Below are 24,294 nucleotides of genomic sequence, written 5' to 3' on the forward strand. Positions count from 1 at the left end.
GTATACCCTCAAGTGCTTTAGGGGTTATATACTATCAACACACGCAACGTTACAACGATTTGACCTTCATTCTATAAATCTGTTATAACTTTTTCAAATGCAATCTTTCATCAAACCTAATTAAAGATTCAGAAAATAAACAAATTTTTATATAAGATTCGATCTACAAAACTTGAATGCACTGGGCGAAGTATTTTTAATAAACGATTGTACAACGTCACATTATATTTCATTAACCCTCCGGCACTCGCGCGAATGGCTCCACAATGAGTCTGGAAGAAGATTTCGCTAGAGTTTTGGAAGGTGTTGCACAAAATACAACGGCGCGAGTGCTGGAGAGTTAAAGTTCACCCCCGCTGTATTCTCCTCGCCGCTGGCTGGTCATATGATACGTTTCGATGCAATCGCGCTAACAGCAACGTAGTCCAGGACATGCGTTGGAAGGTTGTGAGGGAATTTCCGAGTTTTGTATTTGGGGTAGTATTTAGGCATGAGTATTAATTCGTTCCCTGAATACTTCTTTCCTCCCAGCAATCAACCATTTCACACTTCGCTATTTTCGACGAGCCGCCTGTTATAAGGTTGTTCGCGACCACAGTTGTAGTCGCACGAGCTGTCAGTCAGGTACCAACCAATTCTTCCGTTACAAACCGAAATATATCGTTGAAGCAGCTACATCATCGAATTGCCTGTGGTATTAAATCCGTTATGGACGATTATCTATTCGAATTTACGGGAGATTGCAACGCAATAGTTTGGGCTACAGAGACCTTTCTGGTTGACCACACTAAATCGTCTCAATTGCTTAGAGTCGGATAAGAAGGCTTTGGCTGTGGTCATGGTCTCAAATGAGCACGAAAAAGATAGATGGAGAGTGTTTGTTGGAGTCTGCCGACATTTTAAACCCCGTCGAATCAACGACTGGATGTAACACATCCTTTCGTAACATCACGGTGATGTGACGTGTTCTTTTTTCCTGAATATTTGTAACTATAACTTTTTTTATAAGATCTTCATTCGGTCGTCTCCCCAAGTAAAAAGTAACTATTACATATACAATACTTCAGTGTACCGAGCCCTATCGATTGTCTGTCGCTTAAATTATGCTCGATTCCTCATATAAATACACTTGTTTAAGCCTAGCAATACAAATATCATACTATAAACTCGGATCGGGAACCTGATTCCAAATTAAACAAAGCAATACTGCCAGTTTATTTTCTTTTGTGAAATATGTTATAAAATCTACTTTTCCGGCTCCGTTAAACTACCATATTGAGCCGCATCAAATAAATAAATGTGTCAAATGGTTCAAATCTATCTATAACAGATGTAAAAGAAAAAAATCTTGGTTTGATCGATTATTTCTACCACAATTTAAAAAATAAACTGTATCGTGATTTTTGGACAACCCAATATGTTTATTCGAGTAAAATATCATTAACATGGTTATATGTAATAAATATTTAAAATTTCACTCAAAACAATAGCACCAGTGCGATTTACAGAGTTATAGAAAAGTTGAAGATTTTCGTGACGTTACAACGCAATGAGATATCGCTTTTCCTGAGAAAGGAGCGTTGTAACGTCACGAAAGTAAAAGATGCTTATAAAGAAACAAAGAAACAAAACAATAAACTTTATATTTAATGACACCTAATTATTCGTAAGTTATTTAGAAATACTTCATAGAAGATAGGTTCTTGAAAAAAATCTTATAGAGCAGATATTTTGACTTTTAATGAAATACGCTGAAGGTTCTAATTTGTGACGCGTTGTAACGTCACGTTACATTATTGGTCATAAAACAACCATCTTCCAGTTTGTTCAGTTTATGTCGACTGAATATTTCGTGAAATTTTGTCTACTTTCTGAAAGTGTAATAAGTTTTGATGTAGGCGTTCATTTGGTAAAGTTATAACATATTTATGGAATAAAGATTCGTCAAATCGTTTTAACGTCACGAAATAATGTGTCAACTGATTACCGGGGCTGTTTCTACTTTTAAAAATTTTTAGAACTCGAATAATGATTTCTTTTCTTGTATATAGTTATCATGTATAATAAAAATGTAATATGTACATTTGAAAGCTTTTAATGAAAATAAACAACGCCAAAATTCTCGTGTTCATGATTGAGAAAGACACAATTGCACCACTAGGTGGATTAAAACAGGTTTTTTTTCCATTCATTTTGTTCTCGAGAACAGTAAAATGTAATGTGAATTTATTGTATCAGTTTTTTGCTGAACAGTAAAATTGATTGTAACATGAAATTTTATTGTAAATCTACTGCGAGAACTCAGCGTTGAACAATGTTGAAACAGTAATAATATTTATTGTTTTATAGTTTGTTCGTAGGGTAAGTGCTATTGTAAAATTCTATTCGGATTTTGTTGAACATGAACATGAACTTGTTGGATTCAAGGTTATCGATTTATGAAGCGTTTTCTATGGCAACCCCCTTAAAGTAGTTTTTTTCAATATAACTTTTTCCACTGTGACTTTTTGTGCAAATGATGTTGCGAACAAATATTGTAGATTTTGACATTTTTTACACCAACTCCAACTAGGTATAAGAAAGAAAGGTGCAAATCAACTTCTTTCAATGCTCAGACTATGCATAACAAAGATAAGAAGGTTTGATCCGTGGCATTCTGGAACCCTATGAATACACACTTAAAAATATTCACTTGAATTTACATTCAAGAAAATATAAAAAGGCGCTTTGTTTACAATTCTCTATCTCCGTTCAACCGAGTTCTACATCAAAAGAGACATTTTATTTCACATTGCAAAACATGTAAAATTCCATCATTAGACAGCAAAATACGTCGCAATGTTGTTTACGTCAAATGTAATTTTCATTTTTTCTAAGTGTGTAGGGTATTCATGTTTATATCAGTTTGGGATCTCGAGTGGTAGGGGAACCCGGGGCTATTCGGACCTACCTAAGCAGGTCGCCCTTTTAGGTGGATAAATGTGAAAAAATTTATCGGTCAAAGGCCCTCACTGTTAGTTTGAAACCTCAGCTACATTTTGATGCCGACGAATTTCGCGCTAAATCGTAAATCAGAGTTGGCAGCACCCTCTCAAATTTTAGTGAAACTTTCTGTACATGAAGAGTTTGTCACAAAAAGCCACATTGCATACTTTGTTTTTCCAAAAATAATCTAGACTGTCTTTTGAAAAGGGTAAAAATTTTTTTTACTATTTTTTCCAAATGGATATAGTCTAAAAATGACAAATCCTACAAAAAATGTTGTTGGAGAGATTTTCACAAAATAGTCAAATTTTTCAATAAAAATATTGAAAAAAATCTTCATTGACTCCTACACTGGAAAAAATCGATTTTAAAAATTTAAAGTCCACTTACCAAAAAATCCCATCGTTGATTTGGATGAAATGTTGTTCCAAGATAGGTAATTATGTTCCCTACCTACCGTTAAAAATTCAAGTTGGGCACTTTCAAGGAAAAAAAGTTAACTTTTCCTTGTCCAAACTGAATTTTTTTTTCAGTGCTAGTTGCCCGATACACGCAAAAAGTACGAATTTGGTATATATTCATAACAAACTTGAATGAGGGCAAAGATAAGCCATCACTGATGTATGCGAGATTTAACTAAATACCACTTGTATTTCATGGATTTGTTGACTTTTCTCGGTGAAAATGAAAACTCCAAATTTTCCCATTACCACACGTAACGTTTCGGCTTACTGCTCTTCAGCCATCATCGGACGCCTACAAACATTTATTTAGCATTAACGTTAACATCATTAACTAAATAAATGTTTGTAGGCGTCCGACGATGGCTGAAGAGCAGTAAGCCGAAACGTTACATGTGGTAATGGGAAAATTTGGAGTTTTCATTTTCACCGAGAAAAGTTAACAAGTCCATGAAATAAATATGTTGCGGTGACCATAAAATCTTATATAAATACCACTTAGCTGTGTACGAAGAAGCATCTTGTCTATGTACCCGCCCGGGAAGTAGAAATTGATGGTGTAGTCTCCAACAGGGGCCTTAATTGTGAAGTATGGGGTTCGCTCTTTCAAGAACCCTTTGCTTCGACCAGTGAAAATTCTGGTTCGCAAGCAATTGTGTTCAGGAAAAATTCAGCAATTGTGTTCAGGAGCCTCATTTCGAACCTTTCGCCGAATCTGCTCTTCAAAACTTTGATCTTTTGGACGAAACTAGTCTACCTGTTCGCCTTCTTGTGCCGCGAGGCATGAACTGCCGTCGTTGCAAACAATTGGGCCTATAGCGACTTATTGTAGAAACAAGGCACGCTGTGGAAAATGCGGAGAGAATCATGAAAAGTTTTTTTTACTGTGCAGAGACTCTGCATGATCTCTCGACATATCCCGCATATAAATTATGTGGGGACAAAACGAAACATTATTTTAAGGAACGCTCCGATAAGAAATGCAAAAGAGTGCTACTCCACCGACTAATTTCTACGTTTCCTTTTTACACTAAGGAGCGAGAGTCTGACCATCCCATTGTGGGAACCTTTTCTAATCTGCCTATAAATTTCCGAAAGAGCAAAATCAGTTTTCTCACCTAAGCTTGCTCGTAAAGGCCTGAGCGTGTCCCTTGAAGGGTGCTGTTACAAAACCGAAGTAAGTGGTTCCTGGTCTCGGTAATTTTAAAAACTAGCAGGAATTTTCACATGGGACATCAAAAACCTCAAGTGTCCCTATAATTCAGTCCCTACATTTTCCCCCAGGTTTTACACAATGCATTTTCACTACGATTAAAGGTCAGACGAAATGAGTACCCGACGCGAACAACCGTGAACAGTCTCCTACTTCGTGGTGGGCGGAGATTGCTTAGAATTGTACGCGAAAAACTTGATGAAAGCTGAAAAACGCGATTATTGGCACCGGTCTGTCGATGTATTAACGGACGGATCATCAGAGAAACAATGCTTCGTCTGGAGGCTAGAATCTACGTTGTGTATTCGATTCATCCTGCGATTGGAATACACGGAACTTTCGTCATATGATGACAGCTATGCATCGCTTTTATGCTTATTATTAAGACAGTAGTGGTCAGTGCAATCATAAAAGAGGCTTTGCTGCCAAAATTCCTCCTACAAAACTGATGGTTTTATATTTACCTACCAACGACCATGCTCACTTCGTTACAGTTACAAGAGGCTCTCTGTTTGATGGAACATGGAAAGCACTCTTGTATTTCTAGGAGAAAACATGGGAGTTTTGACAACTTTATCTGAAAAATAAAAGCACATTACCCTAGTTTGAGTTCTTTCGCAGTGCTCCTTTGCGGGTAATGAGAAGGCGGACACTTGGATTAGAATGATAAATGAGAAGATGAACATTTAGGCATTAGAAGGTGATATTCATGAAAGATCGCGTAGCTTCAACGAGTTTTTAAATATTTCTTCTCGAAGGACGCTCGAAAATTGGCAAATTTCGTGGAGCGATGAAAGTTCAGGAATTCCAAAGGTATCAACATACCTTGGTCCAAGAGAATGGATGAGGGTCATGACTTAATTCGGGTGATATCTCGGGTACATGTACAATCATTATACGTAGAATGCCCATCTCCAGCGTATTGAGGTCGTGGAGAGCGATCTCTGCGCTTGTGGTGGCAGTTAACGCGATATTAAACATGTTGTCTGGTCGTGCGCTAAGTGTTCAAGTACCAGATCTCCGTTAAACGAATCCCTTCGGCCTCGTTCCAGTCCAGTCCGAGATGCTATACCAAATTCGTTACTGCTACATTTTGCATGTATCAGGCAAGTAGCAGTTGGGTTCATTTTTTTTCAAATATTTTTTTTTCCTTGAGAGTGCCCAAATCGAATTTTTGACAATAGGCAGGGAACATAATAACCTATATTGTAACAAAATTTTATCTAAATCAAAGATGGTTTTTTGTAAATCGCCTTTAATTTTTTTAAATCGATTTTTTCAGGAGTCAATGACATTTTTTCAATTATTTTTATTAAAAAAAATTACTAATTTTATGAAAATCAGTCCTACAACATTTTTTTGCAGGATTTGTCATTTTTAGACTATAGCCATTTGAAGAAAATTGGTAAAAAAAAGTTTGACCCTCTCAAAAGACAGTTTACATCATTTTAGGAAAAACAAAATATGCAAAGGGGCTTTTTGTGACAAAGTTCTCACGTACAGAAAGTTTCACTAAAATCTGAGAGGATGCTGCCAACATTTGTTCGAGTTTACGCGAAATTCGTCCATTCCCTTCTATGCCCAATTACGCTTCGAAAATTAGATCTGATGTCTATTAGGGTCTTAGTACTGACCCTTTTTGGTGAGTACCGGTTCTACGGTACTAAACCCCTCATATACACAATTTTTTCTGTAATGTCGTATATTTATTTCATAATTTTTGGTCACAGATTCTTTTTCATAGATGGCAGATTTTTGGCATTTTGATAAAAATTTCAAAGATTTACAGAGATTTTTAGGAATATTGCGATTTTTCATAGGTTTTTTTTAGAAATTTTGCACAGATTTTTTTTCTATTTTAGGCATCACAGATGGTAAAAAGATTTTTTAATTCAAACACAGATTTCAAAGAGGCATCCCTACCCTCAGTACCGCTAGAATCGGTAAAATACCAATGCTGGTATATTTTTGCAAAAAAAAAAACTAAGCAACGCCCGAGCGAAATATTTTTTTTAATATACGTTTATTGGTAAGCTATGCTTCTGTCTACCTTCTGATCTCGCCCAGAGCAGAAGCAAAGAAATACTCTGTTATAGCTATCAATGAAGCAAGTCATCAATTTCTACAGCTTTGTTGCTTATCCACAGCACACACATGACAGTATCGTTCCTCTGGCTGCATAGTGCAATTAGAAAACTATCGACCAAATGTGCGGTTGTTGGAACAGTTCAAAAAGGTGATAAGGACATCAGGACATGTGTAGTATGATGATAGCTCATTATGTGACAGGTCACCATCAATTAAACATTATTCAGAATAAAGTGCGGCCCGTTGTCTAATGGGGTTGAAATAAGCTCATCACTCTAGTTTTAATTTAATTTTTTATATTTTGTCACTCAAAAACTTCGACGGGTCTGAACTCGGGTCTCATTTGTTCGACTATTATATATTTTTTTTTTCAAATTTCCAATAAAAAATAGCTAAATTATTCTGAAGTCGAATAACATGTATTTAAATTTGTCTCTTTCACTTTCTTGCAGATCACTACCACCGATCAGCCACACATAATCAGTCCACTGTTTTCGCAATTCGTTCCAATGAAGTCCTCGGAAGATGATTATCCGGCATCGGCAAGACAACAAACAAATCAACACAGCGAGACGGCACATTATTGCCCCTACAGGCAGCAGTAGTTCCGGTGCCAGTACCAGACGACAGCAGCAAACCCTTTACAGTCGTCCACATATGTATCATCAACGTATTCATTCGGACGGAACCGAACACATCGAAGCAAAAAGATTGCCATTAAACCAAAAAAACATTGTATAATAATAAATAAATAAATCAGCGAAAACTCGCGGAAGGTAGCACCAATTTAAGTATGAAATTGTTTCACAATAGAATCGTCTGTGAACAATAAATCGAAAACGAAAGGGAAAAAACTAATTTATCGAAAGTAAAATTGGTTCCTTGGTCGCAACGGTACACAACGAACCCGACAAAACGGAGAAAACATGTCATCTAAACGATTTAGTATAGGAATGCTCATTCATCAGGCGTTTGTCTGCGGCATGGTCGGGCTGCTGGCGGCATCGCAGCTCACCTACGTGATTGGAAGTAACCCAAAAGACTATAACGAACCCGTCGCAAGCAAATCGAAACGATCAGCCTCGCCGATACTTAACGACGTCGGTGGAGGCGGTAGAAATAAAGACTTTCTACTATTTGAAAATAATGAAGTGGATCAGGACGTAAAACCGTCGTCTAGCTTGGCCGCACAAACACAGCAGCGGAGCGGGAAGGATCTACTGGATGATTCGTTTCAGCTTAATAAAAACTTGGCGATGAATTTAACGGGAAAGTCCCCGAACGCGCCACCCTTCATTGTGGCCAACAATATAAACGGACGACAGAATTCCAATCCGGATATACAGGACATCATAACGGGAATTGTAAAGTTGCTCAATGGAAACGTGAATGTACATACGAACACGCAGCCCACCAGAAGACACTCGGCTACCAGAATCAATAACCGGGGTCCGCCAAGAATTTCCGAAGCACAACCCGTTCCCAATGAGTTCGAAATTGATATGAACGTACCACCGACCTCGTCTAGACCACCGTATAACTTCGAAAGGCCTGAGCCCCCAGTTAGACCATTCCTGACAGGAGTTCCACTTCCGGAGCAAATTGTTCCATCTATGCAGCAGAACTATCGCCCAGGCTTCGTATCACAGAATAGGCCTCCATGGCAACGACCCAAACCACGACCACCGATCTCAGCAAACCGACGACCAATGCCACCCTACAAACCGTTCCCCACTCAAGTGGACTACGGTAGACCGGAATTCGAGCACAGTCCGGTGACGGAGGCTCCAAGCGAGAGTAACTCAATCAGTGAAACAACCGAAAAACTTTCGACGGGTGAAGATGTAGATCAAACTTTAAAAACCCCCATTACGACAACAACCGAAAACGAAATACACGAAACTACGACAGAATTAACCGTGGAAGTAGAGGACAAAAAACCAGCGAAGAAAATTGATAGGCATAGTACGAAATCTTCAATGACGGAGTTTCAGTATACGATAGAGACACCTACTAGTACGACTACTTCAATTGATCCAACTTCAACCTCGTCGATCACTTTTCAAACCGAGGTGCCGAGCGTTTACGAAATCAACTCAATCGAGTACCTGCCGACGACAACAGAATCTACAGAAAGTTACACAATTCAACCGTCCACCAGCGATGAATTATCTACTCCTCCAAAGGAGTCAATTATCCCCACGCAAACAGTCACATCGGCAACGATCTCAACCATTTCAACTACCACTAGTACCATCTATTCATCGACTACTACACCCATTGCGGAACTTCATACTCCAGAGCCGTCAACTAGTAGTTCTTCTATACCGACACCAACGCTGCCAACAACAACTACTACTACAGCAACAGCGCCCTCAACCACAACCGACTACCGATTCCATCCACGCCCAGGTCTCGTTCTCGACGATCCGGATTTCAAACCAGGCGGTAGTCATCCGATGCGCAATCAAAACCTGTACGTCTCAAAACCGGAGATCCATTCGTCGACCGGAGTGCAACTGCCAAACTACGGTGAGATATTCGATGTAACGCTATCCGCCATCCAAGGTCCGGCTGGTTCCGGCTCGAAGCAAACGGTTAAATTGAACCCTTACTACCACCGGCCACCGAGTGACCAACAGGATGCAAGTATCATTCTGACGGCTAGTGGAAGCGATGGTTTCGTCTCGATCGATGGCAAACGTTCATACATTGACCTGTTCGGGGATTCGAAAACCGCTACTCCAACACCTACTAGTGAGCTGATACGGCCGACCAAAACTCTCAGTCCGGGAATAACTGGAACGGGTTACGCCGTAGCTGAAACGGAACAGCCGCAAGAGCGACCACCGGTATCGCAACCTCCGGCAACGACACTCCCACATCCACCATCTACTCAACAATCTCCACCGCATCGACCTGTTCTTCATCGGCCAAAGTACCCTCTGCCACCGGTACGAATCGACACCTGTATCGTCGGTGATGATTCGACCTGTGATCAGGCCCAGAACGAACGTTGCAAAACTGAAAACGGTGTCTCCAGCTGTCATTGTCGGCCCGGCTATGCCCGACGAAAACACCGTGAACCCTGCCGGAGAATCGTTTCGCTCATGCTTTCAATGAGAGTGGACAAGATCTACGAGCGGCGGATTCAGTGGGACAACGTGCTCGCTAGCCGGGAGAGTGAACGATTCCAGCAGCTTAGCTATGAGGCGGTTCGAGCGGTAAGTGAATTTGGAATTTGTTTGTAAAATTATAAACTGAGTATTTATTGTTCTCTGAAGCTTGCATTTCATTAAAGATGATCTAAACCCTTATTTTTGCCTTTCTCATATAATCACTCTGAAAAACGTCAACCTAATCCCGGCCCGGAGGGCCGAGTGTCATATCCCATTCGACTCAGTTCGTCGAGATCGGAAAAAGTCTGTATGTGTGTATGTGTATGTATGTATGTGTGTATGTATGTGTGTATGTATGTGTGTGTATGTGTGTGTGTGTATGTATGTGCGTATGTGTCAAATAATGTCACTCATTTTTCTCAGAGATGGCTGGACCGATTTGCCCAAACTTAGTCTCAAATGAAAGGTGCAACCTTCCCATCGGCTGCTATTGAATTTTGGATCGATCGGAATTCTGGTTCCGGAATTACGGGTTTCAGAGTGCGGCCACACAGAAATTTCTCATATAAACTATAGGAAAAATTAAAAATAGAATTTTTATTTTTGATGCTAAATGTGTTCAAGGTGCATGAAACGTCGAGATTTGATGCAAACTCGAAAAAAAAATTTGACTACGATTCACTTTTTTGGATTTTGGCACATTTTTGCCTTTCTCATATAGAAAGGTTATGCAATCACTCTGAAAAACGTCAACCTAATCCCGGCCAAATTTTTTTTTCGACTCGTTTAGGGTTTCTGGATTTTAACAGGGGCGTAGTTGATGGTTTACGGAGAGGGGTTACAGCCCCCCCCCCTCTACTGTTCGCGCCCCTCCTTTAAAAATCTCCTTAAATCACCCCTCAGACCACCACCCCATCCAGCCCTCATACCCCTCCCTTTCAACCCCATCATCTTTAAACCACCACTGTATCACAAAGCATACCAATTTAAGCTGGGGAGTCATTCGTTCATGGGACTTTCGCCCTCTTCACATACCCAGCCCCGCATGACAAAATGAGTTAGCAAGCAGATAACATTGATCTAATGATGATTAGGCTAATGGAGTATGATATTTTTTTGTTTCAAGTGTTTCACCGTCGACACGTAGCTCATCAAGTTCGTGGCTGGCATGCCATTGTGTATAAGTGCAAAGTGTACTAAGAATGTAATGGACATTTCCACAATTATGTTGAACATAAAAAGCCTCCGTGCCATAGTTTAGAGAAATGAGAAAGGCACAATTGCACCGCTAGGTGGATTAAAACAGGTTTTTCATATGTACATATCAAAGGGCGTGCCGTCGCGTAGTCTTATGCAGTCACTGTGTGATTTTGTCATTGAATTTTAAATTATTATTTTTGATTTTTTTCTTGTTTATTTCGACTAATAAGTAGTCACATATTCTTTTTTACTTTTTAACAACATTCAATTAGCTAGAGAATGAGATATGAAAATTTGGAGCCATAGTACTCAAGTGAGAGCAAGGATGTGAAACATACAGATTGGAAAACTAGAAGTGGCACGGCCATTAGAAACAGGCTTTAAATCTTACAGACGAATCTTTTGTCTTCTGCTGGCAGGAGTCGAGTTTAGGCAGCATTATTACGAATCGCTCAAGTATACCAACATGTTTCCCGGCTAAGACAGACTTGTCCCTCTTTACCACGCCAAAGCTCGCTATTTTGAGCATCAAGATAGTGCATCGCCATGCTTCAAACCATCTAACATCACAATCAAAAATATAGCTGGAAGTCGGAAATATAGCATAATCACAATCACGTTCGGTTATTCTGACGCTTGATTTAGTCTCATCGAGTGTTATGCGAACCAGCCTCATCAGTCTTGTTAGTAAGCCATATTGAAGCACTACCTACCACATTTTACTGAATCGTACGCTGCTTTGAAATTTAGAGATGGTGAGACCGTAGGTTGTATTTCCGAACTGTATCAAGGATTTGTCATAGAGTGATCATTGGTTCGTCGTTTCGCCCTACTTGAAACCTGCTTTGATATTCGCCGACAAGATTCGGGCAACGGACATAAACTGCTAAACAGAACACGGGAGAGTGCTTTGTAGGTGGCATTGAGGATAGCCGTGATGTTATGACCCTTCTTGTTGATGGAGCATATGAGCTCGTCCAATGAAAACGAAGGCATTTCTTCTTTCACTCAGATTATGCTGATCACGCGATGGATTGCTACCTACAGTCGCTCACTTCCAACTTATAAGAGTTCTGCCCTTCTCAATCCTTAGTCTATTTGTGCTTTCTCTACTTGTTTGCTCGATTAATAGTAACTCAGAGCACTCCTTTCGCCTGGCAACCGCTGTTGTATATAAACAGTTTCCTGTACTGGTTTTAACCTTCCGGCAGTCGCGCTAGAGCACTGTGTGCACGCTGCTTTGAAAATCTAGCGAAATCTTCTTAGAGCAGCAGCGGCTGCTCGTTCAGTGTCATTTGTGCGTTAAGAGGAGGTTCTCATTCAAAATGATCAAAAAGTAAGCAAAATTTTTTGTGGGTCAATGAAAATACATAGCAGGAAACAGTTTTGGGATTCAACAAGCTTAAATTTTCATCTTCCTTTACGATTTTTTTCAAAACGCAATAAACAAAACGACGCCCGTGGTGACGTTCTGTCTAAGGTTAGGGGGTGCGCGTGGAATTTCAAAACTGCGTACAGCCTACTGCTTCAAGATCGATCTGAAACACAAAACTAATGCTGAGGTTCTAAACCAAACTAAATTTATTTGAGGAATGACCTAAGCACGGGTAAAAAACTTCAAATTTAACGTAACGGTGATATCTCGAACTTCGAGATGAATTTATTAACACTTTTTTCCATTCAAGGCTCCAATAAAAATAGTAAATGCAAAGAATTTGTATATTTTATACAATGAAAAGGTTTTCTTTTGAGAGGTCAAAAGATGAAGTCTTTAAATTGAACCGTTTTCAAATAAGATTGTATGCAGTTTTGAAAAATCATGTTTTGAAATAAACGTGTTTAAAATTTTGAGAACACTTTCGATGAATGATTCGTGGTAGAATGTTAATATTTTGTAAAAATAATATTAAAATATGGGGTTTGGACATCGCTGATTATGAATCTGAAATCAATTTTTCGAAATACAAAATAGCCGATCCAATATGGTGGACCCTCATTAAAAAAATAAGTGGTATTTCAGCCAAAATAGAGAAAAAAGCCGATTTAATCCATCTAACAGTGAGATGAGACATTTTTCACACACATCATTGTTGGATCATCCATTAGTTTACAGAATTCATGCAAAATAAGCACTCAGCTAGAGGTGGGATGAAAACAGTTTCTAGTCCTACACAAATAAAACCTCGAATACACTGAATAAATTATAGAAAATAATAAAACGAGCGAAATAAAAAGCAAAAAATTAAATAAAAGGTTTTCAAATTCATAAAATGAGTAGAATTATTAATATAAATCCAAATTATAACATACATAAATCAAATTAGATTATCTCATTAAATGAAAAACTAGACAATATTTAAAAATTGTTATCAGATGAATAGAATAAATTAACTTGACTCAAACTAACAAATTGAATGAAATAATTAAAAGGAATAACTAAACATGAAATGAATAAAATGAAAGAAACAAAATGAATCAAATGAATCAAATGAATCAAATGAATCAAATGAATTTAATGAATCCAGTGAATACAATAAATCAAATGAATGGAACAAATCAAATAAATAAAATGAATCGAATGAACGAAATGATTAACCCTCTGGAAGTCACGCAAATGGCTCACTGAACGATTCCACTAGATTCCAGAGCATCGTGCACTCAGTACACTAGCGCGACTACCAGAAGGTTAAAATGATTAAAATAAAAATAAATGAAATGAATAAATGAAACAAACAAACCAAATAAACTAAACGAATAGAATTGAAAAATAAATGAAAAAGAAGAAATAGAGCAGAATAAAACGATGTTAAAAGGTTATAAATTAATAGAAAAAATTGTGTCAAATAAATAATTTGGATGAAATGAATAAAACTGAAAAAATAGTCAGATTATTAAAATGGAAAAACTGAATGAAATGTATGAATTGGCAAACAATGAACAGAATGCGTGGAATGAAAACAATGAATAAAATAAGTTGAATGAATGATATGAGTAAAATGCACGAAAAAAAACTGATCAGAGTGAAAGAATGAAACCAATAAAAGAGATAAAATGAACCCAAATGAACAAAATGAATAAAAAAGGTGAATGAAATAAATAATTAAAATGCAACGATCACATATTTATAATCAGTCAAATATTCAAAATGAGTAAAATAACCAAGACGACTAAAATTCATGGAATGAAGTTACTGGAAAAATTGGCTATTTAGAATGAAAGTAAAAAACAATTTTGAGTATAGTAAATGAATAAACCGAATTGTATGAACTTGAGAACCATTGTCTTGTTGTTTTTGAAAATCCCTTTATCTGAAAAATGGCTAATAAATATACAATGGATTTTCTGGGGCTTCCATTCTTTTTTGTTTTCATCTTTTCGTTTCGTTCTTCTTTACTTGACGGCGTTATTTAAGATTACCGGGTGTTTTTACTTTATTGATGGACCTTAGTTAGTTATCAGGAACCTAGAACGTTCAATTTGTTTTGGAATTCAAAGTTGTCTTTCTGGTCATATATTCCCGAAAAATAGATTTTTGTGCAGATTAGAATTTTCTGTTCCAGTGTTTTAACGTACAAATGGAAATAATAAATTGAGACAAGGTCACGTGTGCTTTCAAGCCCCCTAAGCAGAGAGCGACAGAGGAATGCCTCTCTGCAAATTGTGACTGCCATTGAAACATCAATTGAAGTGTACTCACTATAAAGGAATTCCACGAAGATCCGTCCGAAAATCTTTATAATCGTGACCGACCATCTTAGATTCCGATGAAACTTTACATGTTTCACCGTCATGGAAGACTAAATATTTTCCACAGGTAATAAGATTATTTTGACTCAAGAGCAACTTTTCGAAAGGGCGTAAACGTTTCTACGTGTATGAATTTAATTTTTTTTTTGTTCGGTTACTGTATTTTATACAGCAAAACTATCTGAGAACGAGTTACAGGGAATGAATACTTCTGTCCAAAAAAAAAATATACGCTGAAAAAAATGTCATTTTTCAAAAAAAAACAAAAATTTATAACAAAAATTTAAATTGCGAAAAAACCCATTTTTTAAATTTTTTATATTTTGGAAATAACCTAAAGAGAAAAAAAACATTTTAAATGTGATTGCATGATGGAGAAAAATCGGTAAAAAAAATTTCTAACAATAACTTCGTACATGTTTTTAAATTTCATACTAATTGACATACAAAATTGTAATTTTATTACAGAATATAATTCTAAGCAACATTTAAAATCAAAATGCATTTAACAAAAATCTTCCAAAATGCGATAGTTTTCGTGATATTTGGAATTTTGCTCCTTCAAAAACAATTAATTCGTGTAATTATGCTCTTTTTAAAAGTTATTCGCATTACCCCATCATAAAATGTCAAAATGTTAATGTTTATCGTTTTAAAGACGTAAAAGCAACTTTTTAGTGTATTTGGATCATGGAGAAGCTTTCCTCAAAAAAGTTTTCCTGACAACAACTTTTGACATATTTTTATAACTCATACTATTTGCAGTCAAAAATACAATTTTCTTTTTGAATATGATTCCAAACGCCATTTTAAATCGAAATGCCCTTAACAAAAATTTTCGAAAATGTAGTAGTTCTCGAGATATTTTAACTTTTGTTTTAACAACACAATTATTTTGTTTTATTACGACCTTTTCATGAGTTATTCGCGTTTCTCCATCAACATTAATAGGTTTTTAAAAAGGCCCGTAAACATTCCTGCATTTTTCCCTTTGACATCAAGGCGATTTTGTAAACCATTTGAAAGTTACATGAAAGCAACCAAAATATATTTCAACCATAAGGTCTGATGATTAAACTATATAGTTGAATCATATTTTGGTTGTTTTCATGTAACTTTCAAATGTTTCACAATATCGCCTTGATGTCAAAGAGAAAGTTACAGGAAATTTTATGGGCCTTTTGAAAAACCTATTATTGTTGATGGAGAAACGCGACTAACTTATGAAAAGGTCATAATAAAACAAAATAATTGTGTTGTTAAAACAAAAGTTAAAATATCTCGGGAACTACTACATTTCAGAAAAATTTTGTTATGAGCATTTTGATTTAAAATGGCGTTTAGAATCATACTCAAAAAGAAAATTGTATTTTTGACTGCAAATAGTATAAATTATAAAAATTTGTCAAAAGTTGTTGTTAGGAAAAAATTTGTATTGAAAACTTCTCCATGATCTAAATACACTAAAAAAGTTGCTTTTACGTCTTTAAAACGATAAACATTAATTTTTGTCATTTTATGATAGGGTAAGGCGAATAACTTTTAAAAAGAGCATAATTACACGAATTAATTGTTTTTGAAGGAGCAAAATTCCAAATATCTCGAAAACTATCGCATTTTGGAAGATTTTTGTTAAATGCATTTTGATTTTATATGGTGCTAAGAATTATATTCTGTAATAAAATTACAATTTTGTATGTCAATTAGTATGAAATTTAAAAACATGTACGAAGTTATTGTTAGGAAAACTTTTTTACCGATTTTTTATCCATCATGCAATTACATTCAAAATGATTCTTTTCTCTTTAAGTTTTTTTTTCTAAAACATAAAAAATTTAAAAAAATGGGTTTTTCCGCAATTTGAATTTTTAACTTAAATTTTTGTTTTTTTTTTAAATGACACAACATTTTTTTCAGTGCTTATTTTTTTCGGATAGAAGTATTCATTCCCTGTAACTTGTTGTCAGATAGTTTTGCTGTATAAAATACAGTAATCGAACAAAAAAAATTTGAAATTTATACTCGTAGAAACGTTTACGCCCTTTTGAAACATTAGTCTTGTATCAAAATATTCCAATTGCCAAAGAATATCATGGAGATTCATACAGCGAACACACCTGCAAAGTTTCGTTCGAATCGACGATGGTCATATTTTGGAATGGAATCCCTCTATAGAGCAAATAATGGGCAACGATCCATTAGAAAAATCATTGTACTTGCATCCCCCCTCGAGAATGGAACCTTTAGGAAGCTTCTTTTCCCGGATTTAATTCGGGTAAATTTTTGGATTGATCCGTTGTTGATAGTTCATACCAATACACTGCCGTGATACGCATAACAGTCCCACCTGCATAGGAAACCCATAGCAAATGGGACTGTTATGCGGATCACGGCAGTACAATGAATATGCATTTTCAATAATATCATCACAAAAAAGGTGTGCTTAGCATTCCATGACATATTTGAGCATATCTTTCTTTCAAAATTCAATAGAGATACGAAGAGTTTAAATAACGCATGTGGAATGTCTCTTTTCAAAATTTTCATCTTCAAACATCCATACTACCATATTACAGTTACAGTTAAGTCATTTTTTTCTGAAATAGCCATGAATTTCCTTAATTCTAATGTATCTAAAGCTTTGAATAAAACTGAATTAAATTGGTGTTGATGTAGGTTTTGATTTCTGTTCACCGGCCTACCCATAGTGCAACGTTTCGAAGAGATTTTCCGTCATCTTAAGGGTGTAAACATTTGAAAGTAGTTATAGTTTTCCCATAATGCAAACATTTTGGAATGTTTTTCAGGGCTGCAAATATTTTATTTTCTATGCAGGATGTAATATTAAAGTGGTTTCCGCGAATGGCTCTCTTCTACACTAAAATGCAAAAAACTATTTATAGAGTAACAGCAGACAAAATTTTTTTTATCTTCTCACATATTAGCAGAAGATCGCATCAAACAACTTAGAAATGGATAGAAAAATAGCAAGATAGATGTGAGTCGTGACAGTTGCCACGAACATGTTGGGAGAGAGAGAAAGAGAGAGGCGGGAGGCGTATGAGGAATGGCAAATTATGGTTAATGCAGTGGCCTTATTTTTATAGGTATATTAAGCGATATAATGATTGCTTACATTCTTATTATAAATAATGCAGCTAGTAATTTTTGCGCCTTGATCAGTATAGCCTAAATCAAAGAGAACAGACGTCCAACTCCGGCGATAAAGTTATGAAGGTTTCAAAGTTTGAGCAAATTCTAAACATTTCTTTTGTGGGAAATGAAAAAGGTTTTGTTATTCATAAACACGAATTTAAGTTAATATGTATAAAAATAAAAAATAAATATGGCGATTCCAATATGGCGGACTAAAATGTAACTAACAATTTAAACCAAAATTATTCGGCAAGAAAACCAGCGTTTTAGTGGCAAATAAGCTTAGCTGTTTTTTAAATGTGCTCCTACACCTACCCGAGAGATTTGCTATCTTTCGTTTTCATCAATTCGTTGTACCTACCATTCTTCTCATAAGCATTTCAGCGTGAACCCACGCTTTATAGTGATAGTGAAAATTAACGCAATAGTTACATTGGTCGGATTAAGGATTAGTGTAATCAGCTAGTCAAGACCGCAAATAAAATATTTTAATAAAATCTGAATAAACCGAATAAAATTTAATATATATATATATATATATATATATATATATATATATATATATATATATATATATATATATATATATATATATATATATATATATATATATATATATATATATATATATATATATATATATATATATATATATATATATATATATATATATATATATATATATATATATATATATATATATATATATATATATATATATATATATATATATATATATATATATATATATATGTATATATATATAGCGAGTAAAGGCGCTTTATCCTAGGTTTAACAGCCAGGGCAAGGTGTAAATACCTCTGTCCCATCTCAAAGGACCAAAGGAGTGACATTAACCTTCTTAGCAAAGTCACTCCCAACGATTTATCATATCCCCTTCAAACGGAAACGGTTGGTACGGTTGTCCTCGTTTCTTCTTCCTTTAAGATTCAAAACTATTCGTCAATCAAATTGTTTATTAATTGATTAATTTGGTTGCCGTTTAGTTTTGAAACATCTTTAAACCAAACTCTGCACAGTAGGCCTGGCCGTTTTAATATTTGCAACATATGAAAATATGCTTCAAATATTAATGTTGACAAGAAAAAAACCACAGAATAACTGTAGTGTTTTCCAGGATGCTTTTCAATACTGGCTGTGTAAGGGTTAGAATAGAATAGAAGAATAGAATAGAATAGAAAAACTAATAAAATTTAATATATGATAATTTATGCTTTGATACTTTACAAAATAAATTGATGATAATTTTCAGCCAACCTTATAACGGACAATAGACAACCTTGGCATTTGTGTAACAAAATTTAAAAAGGAATTCGTGGGAATTTTTCGAAAAACAAAAATTTCGTTTGAATGCTAGATGGTCGTGGTCTTATGGCAAAGTAAAAATTTAAGCCTCGAAAAAAATCTTTTGTTGCCTTGGTAATTATAAACAAATGGCTTGACAGGCAAAATTTTGCTAAGGACAATTTTTGAAACACTAAATCTTTGACTTTGATTTTGACCTTCGAATTTTCCAAAGAAGTGAACTGCGGAGCAAATCAAAAATTACTAGAGGTTTAATGTTTCTACTAACTGTCGTGAAGAAACGTGTCCATACAAACTTAGGTTCTAAACTATGAAGCTACGTTTCAATTTTTTAAAAATAACTTCACCACGGGTTTTAAGGGACCCCATACGTCGGGTAGTTACCATTTTTATTTGGCATCAAAAATATTATTTGGTTTCGGGAGGTGGTCTTCGGGCCCTATGGCTGGCTACGTCCTTAATCAGTTCATATTGAATTCCTGTTGAAGAAAATCGTTTCAGCATTTATTCAAAATTTAAACGACAATCATAGCACCAGTTACATGAACTCCGCAAATGCAATTTTTAATGAACTGAAATAAAACACCCACATGGTGTTAAAATTCTTTTTAAAGAAAGAAAATGACATCGGAAGTAAAAAAAAATCACCGCTTTATACAATTTATCAATTTCATTAATTTGAATTTATTGTTATTGGATATTACCTACCTACCTAGAGTTCAGCGTTAAATATTTCAAAACTTCCATGCACTAGTTCGACACTGCAATAGAGACCATGTTTTTACCGATAATTGTAGTTCATCTTTTGTATTGGAAAAAGTCCACAACTCAAGATTATGCCAAACGATAGACATCATTTTGAACCTTATTTCAGAAAATATTGAGGTGTTAGGTTCGCAGTTTTTCTGTAATTTTATAGTACTTGATTTGATTTAAAATTTCAGTGAATTTGTACTTTTCAAGTGACCCAGTATAGGATGTAGATCTCACCAAATGTAACAAACAATGTTCGAAAAATGTTGTATACCTTCAAAATCTTGATTTATAGCAAAAAAACTATTTTCTGGACTTTCGGCGCTAAAAAAATTCTTCAACCGATTTTAAATTTGGGGTGTTCTGGAAAGAAGAAGAAACGAGCTTTCCAACCCTATGCTATGTTATATACTTTTGTTAAAAATACTTTGCGGTTTTGGGGCAACATTATGAAAACAACCACAATTTCACGATTTTTCCATGAAAATTATGAAAATTGCTCAACATTCTCCTAAAGAAGTGACGGTTTTAATAAAAAAAATTTAGAGAGAAAATTCGCATCCAACTACCTATTTATTATCAAAATCGGTTGAAAAATGGCAGAGTTATTCATTTTTTTCCAAATTAGAAACTTGCTTGCATTAACTCTTAAGAGGTTAGTGAGGTATTGCCTCGCAATATAGGATTCTATAACTATATCTTCTGTTATTTTTTTCCAATTTCAGTTCACACATTTACTTTTGAATGAATACGTAATCGATCAAAAAAATCTATTTTTTGAAAATTTTATATGAGACCGTCCGTTGTAAAAAAAAAAAATGATAACACTGGCATTTTTCAACCGATTTTGATGATAAATAGGTCGTTGGATGCAAAATTGAATTCTCTCTCTAAGTTTTCATAAAAGCAAATACGCTTCTTGATAAAAATGTTGAGCAATTTTAATACTGAAAAAATCGCAAAATAATGGTTACTTTAATATTGTTGTCCAAAAACCGCAGGGGAAACCGAGGAGATTTGAAACAAAGGAGAGTTGAAACAGTGCCCATTACTAGCGAAACAGTACCATTAGGGATAAAACAATATTGCATTTGTTTTATTGATATCGGGCCAACAAATCCTCCAATACACGCCAACTACGTTATATAAGTTATATTTACGGCAAACACACTACAAAAATGAGCGAAAGTAAGTTTTCGTTATTTTCTTCAAATTAGTATAAATAGGATATTAACCCTTTCATGCCCAACTTTTTTCTAGTGCATGAAGGGTTTCAAAACTATTTTTCCTTGAAAACGGTGGGTTTCGGAAACACGTAAAGCCTATTTTCATAAAGATAGGTGCTTCCATGGCAGTGCTAGAAGCTGGTCAATTTTTACCTTCTAATGCTCAATACAATTCTCCTAGAATAATTACAATAGTCCAATTACGTGGAAAACGTAGCCAACGACAGTCTAAATTGATAAGTTTTATCAGTTTTCAATAATATTGCACCATAACGAAGATATATGAAAAAATCATTTTCCGTCGTCATCGTAAACTGTCCCTGGCAGCACTTCTCCATCGGAATCCAATCAGTCTAATTGCAATAACTTCAGTTCAAGAGCTGATCCTTGTAACTGTTAATACTCAAATTAAAGGCAATAATCACATTAATGAGCCTTACTTGTTTTTGTGAGCAAATCTCGCTTCAATCAAAAGTTATAGCTGTTTAAAAACGTTGTTGTCCACAAACAACATGGGCATGAATGGGTTAAGTGATGTTCGATCATGAAAATATCACCGTTATGTAGTCTAAGCGTTAACATTTGAGGGATTCCATAAGAAAACGGCCGACCGCAAAATATGACCATCGTCGATTCGAACAAAACTTTGCAGGTGTGTTCGCTGTATGAATCTCCATGATATTCTCTGGCAATTGGAATATTTTGATACAAGAGTAATTTTTCAAAAGGGCGTAAACGTTTCTACATGTATGAATTTCAATTTTTTTTTTGTTCGATTACTGTATTTTATACAGCAAAACTATCTGAGAACAAGTTATGCGATAGTTTTCGAGATATTTGAAATTTTGCTACTTTAAAAACAATTAATTCGTGTAATTATGCTCTTTTTAAAAGTTATTCGCGTTACCCCATCAAAAAATGTCAAAAATTTAATGTTTATCGATTTAAAAGCGTAAAAGCAACCTTTTTAGTGTATTTGGATCATGGAGAAGCTTTCAATAAAAAAGTTTTCCTAACAACAACTTTTGACATTTTTTTATAATTCTTACTATTTGCAGTCAAAAATACAATTTTCTTTTTGAATATGATTCTAAACGCCATTTTAAATTGAAATGCTCTTAACAAAAAAATTCTAAAATGTAGTAGTTCTCGAGATATTTTAACTTTTGTTTTAACAACACAATTATTTTGTTTTATTACGACCTTTTCATAAGTTAGTCGCGTTTCTCCATCAACAATAATAGGTTTTTCAAAAGGCCCTTAAACTTTCGTGCAACTTTCTCTTTGACATCAAGGCGATATTGTAAACCATTTGAAAGTTACTCGTTCTCAGACAGTTTTGCTGTATAAAATACCGTAATCGAACAAAAAAATTTTGAAATTCATACACGTAGAAACGTTAACGCCCTTTTGAAAAGTTGCTCTTGAGTCAAAATAATCTTATTACCTGTGGAAAATATTTAGTCTTGCATGAAGGTGAAACGTGTAAAGTTTCATTGGAATCTAAGATGGTCGGTCACGATTTTAAAGATTTTCGGACGGATCTTCGTGGGATTCCTCATTTATGAATTGTAGGCGTTTTTTCTACCTTTGCGATGTATAAATTGTGAATTGTGGATCAAGCTTTACTTCTCGACCTAGGAGAGTTGAAACACCTGATGATGAACCTCTAGTCTTATGGTAATGCTATAGTCACATTAACGTTCCTGAACAAATAATAATAAACAAGAATCTTTTTTTCTGAATTGACAACAGTGATCAACGTTCTCAATTTATTAGATCTAGGTCATTTAAAACCACGGAATATGCATTTGTTATAATTGTTTACTCCTATCAGCTTCTGAAGCTTGGAGCCAAGTGACCATAATTCAAAATGAACTAAATACTACCGACATGGTTACCAAATTACCTGTTTTCATAAACCCGTATCACTTTTAGTCATAATTAGTATCTCTGGTCATATCAACAATTTTAATAAAAGTAGGATGCCCAGCCAACATTTTGATTCACTTTAATAAGTTGCAATTTGAATAACTGTACTCTTCAACGATATGAATTGATTGTATAAAATGCACAGATCTCTTCTATGTGAACAAAAGTGGAGGCCATATACGTACAACAAATCGGTATAGTAGAACTATGTGATTTACGACGAATTTTGATCTCATCAGAAGCATTATACAATCATTTAGCTTATGCAGCTTCAGGTCCCAAATGTGGTAACAAGAAGTATTTTTTTAAAAATAATATTATGAAAATAAAAAAATCAGTATGAAATTTCCATAATTCTGTTATAAGACATTTACGCCCATACTGGTAGATATGTTTTTTATGGGCGAGTTTGGAGTTACTGGAACATCAATTATTAAAATTACCTGCTACGATTTACTTCCAGTTTCGAACCTGAGATCTTCGTATTCCCAGCATAGCCGCTATGTACTCATCTATTTATACACTGTCAAGCAACGATTATATTTGATCATTTTTATCGCTTTGTGATTACGATCTAAAAATACCATAATCCAACCTAAATATTGCACTCCAATGATACGTTCTATACCTGTCAAATCACAATCTATATTCTGTACTCAAGCCATTTATATTGCTCAAATATTGAACTAGTCTGGCAGAGAATTTGCGAAGTGCTATAAGGAGGTTACTATTTTTTTGAACGATTTTGCAGTTTAATCCAATTGCAAATTAATTTCTATACAATGTTTCAAAATTGTCTTTATTATTCCGCATGTACAATTTTGTTTTAAGTTGTAGTGGACTAATAAATAACTTCAAGTCAACATTGTATTTCGATCACAGATTTGCATTTTATGTGAACTTTTTACAACAAAACATAATTTTTGCTTGCACTATTTGTAATTTTGATTTAGTCTGTCATTATTTGTAATTTATTGTAAACTTTTATATACGATTGCTGGTTTGCTGGGTGTTCTAGGGGATGTGGTTGGAAAATAATACATAACTAAATATATGAAAAATGGGTATCAAATTTCTTGATTTTACAG

The 24,294-nt window shown here is 35.1% G+C and overlaps 1 protein-coding gene across 2 annotated transcripts in view; it reads left to right on the plus strand.

Annotated features, from left to right (window-relative positions):
- The window catches only part of LOC131689580 (uncharacterized), an 81,419-nt gene that overhangs the window by 53,317 nt on the left and 3,808 nt on the right, over nucleotides 1-24,294 (plus strand). For both annotated transcript variants that reach the window (XM_058974773.1, XM_058974774.1), the window contains exon 2: nucleotides 7,200-9,971. In XM_058974773.1, coding sequence (XP_058830756.1) covers nucleotides 7,674-9,971 — 2,298 coding nt within the window. In that variant the 5' untranslated portion in view covers nucleotides 7,200-7,673. The remainder of the gene's footprint in view (nucleotides 1-7,199; nucleotides 9,972-24,294) is intronic.

Source organism: Topomyia yanbarensis, chromosome 3 (genome assembly GCF_030247195.1).
Source record: "Topomyia yanbarensis strain Yona2022 chromosome 3, ASM3024719v1, whole genome shotgun sequence".
NCBI classification, from domain to species: domain Eukaryota; kingdom Metazoa; phylum Arthropoda; class Insecta; order Diptera; family Culicidae; genus Topomyia; species Topomyia yanbarensis.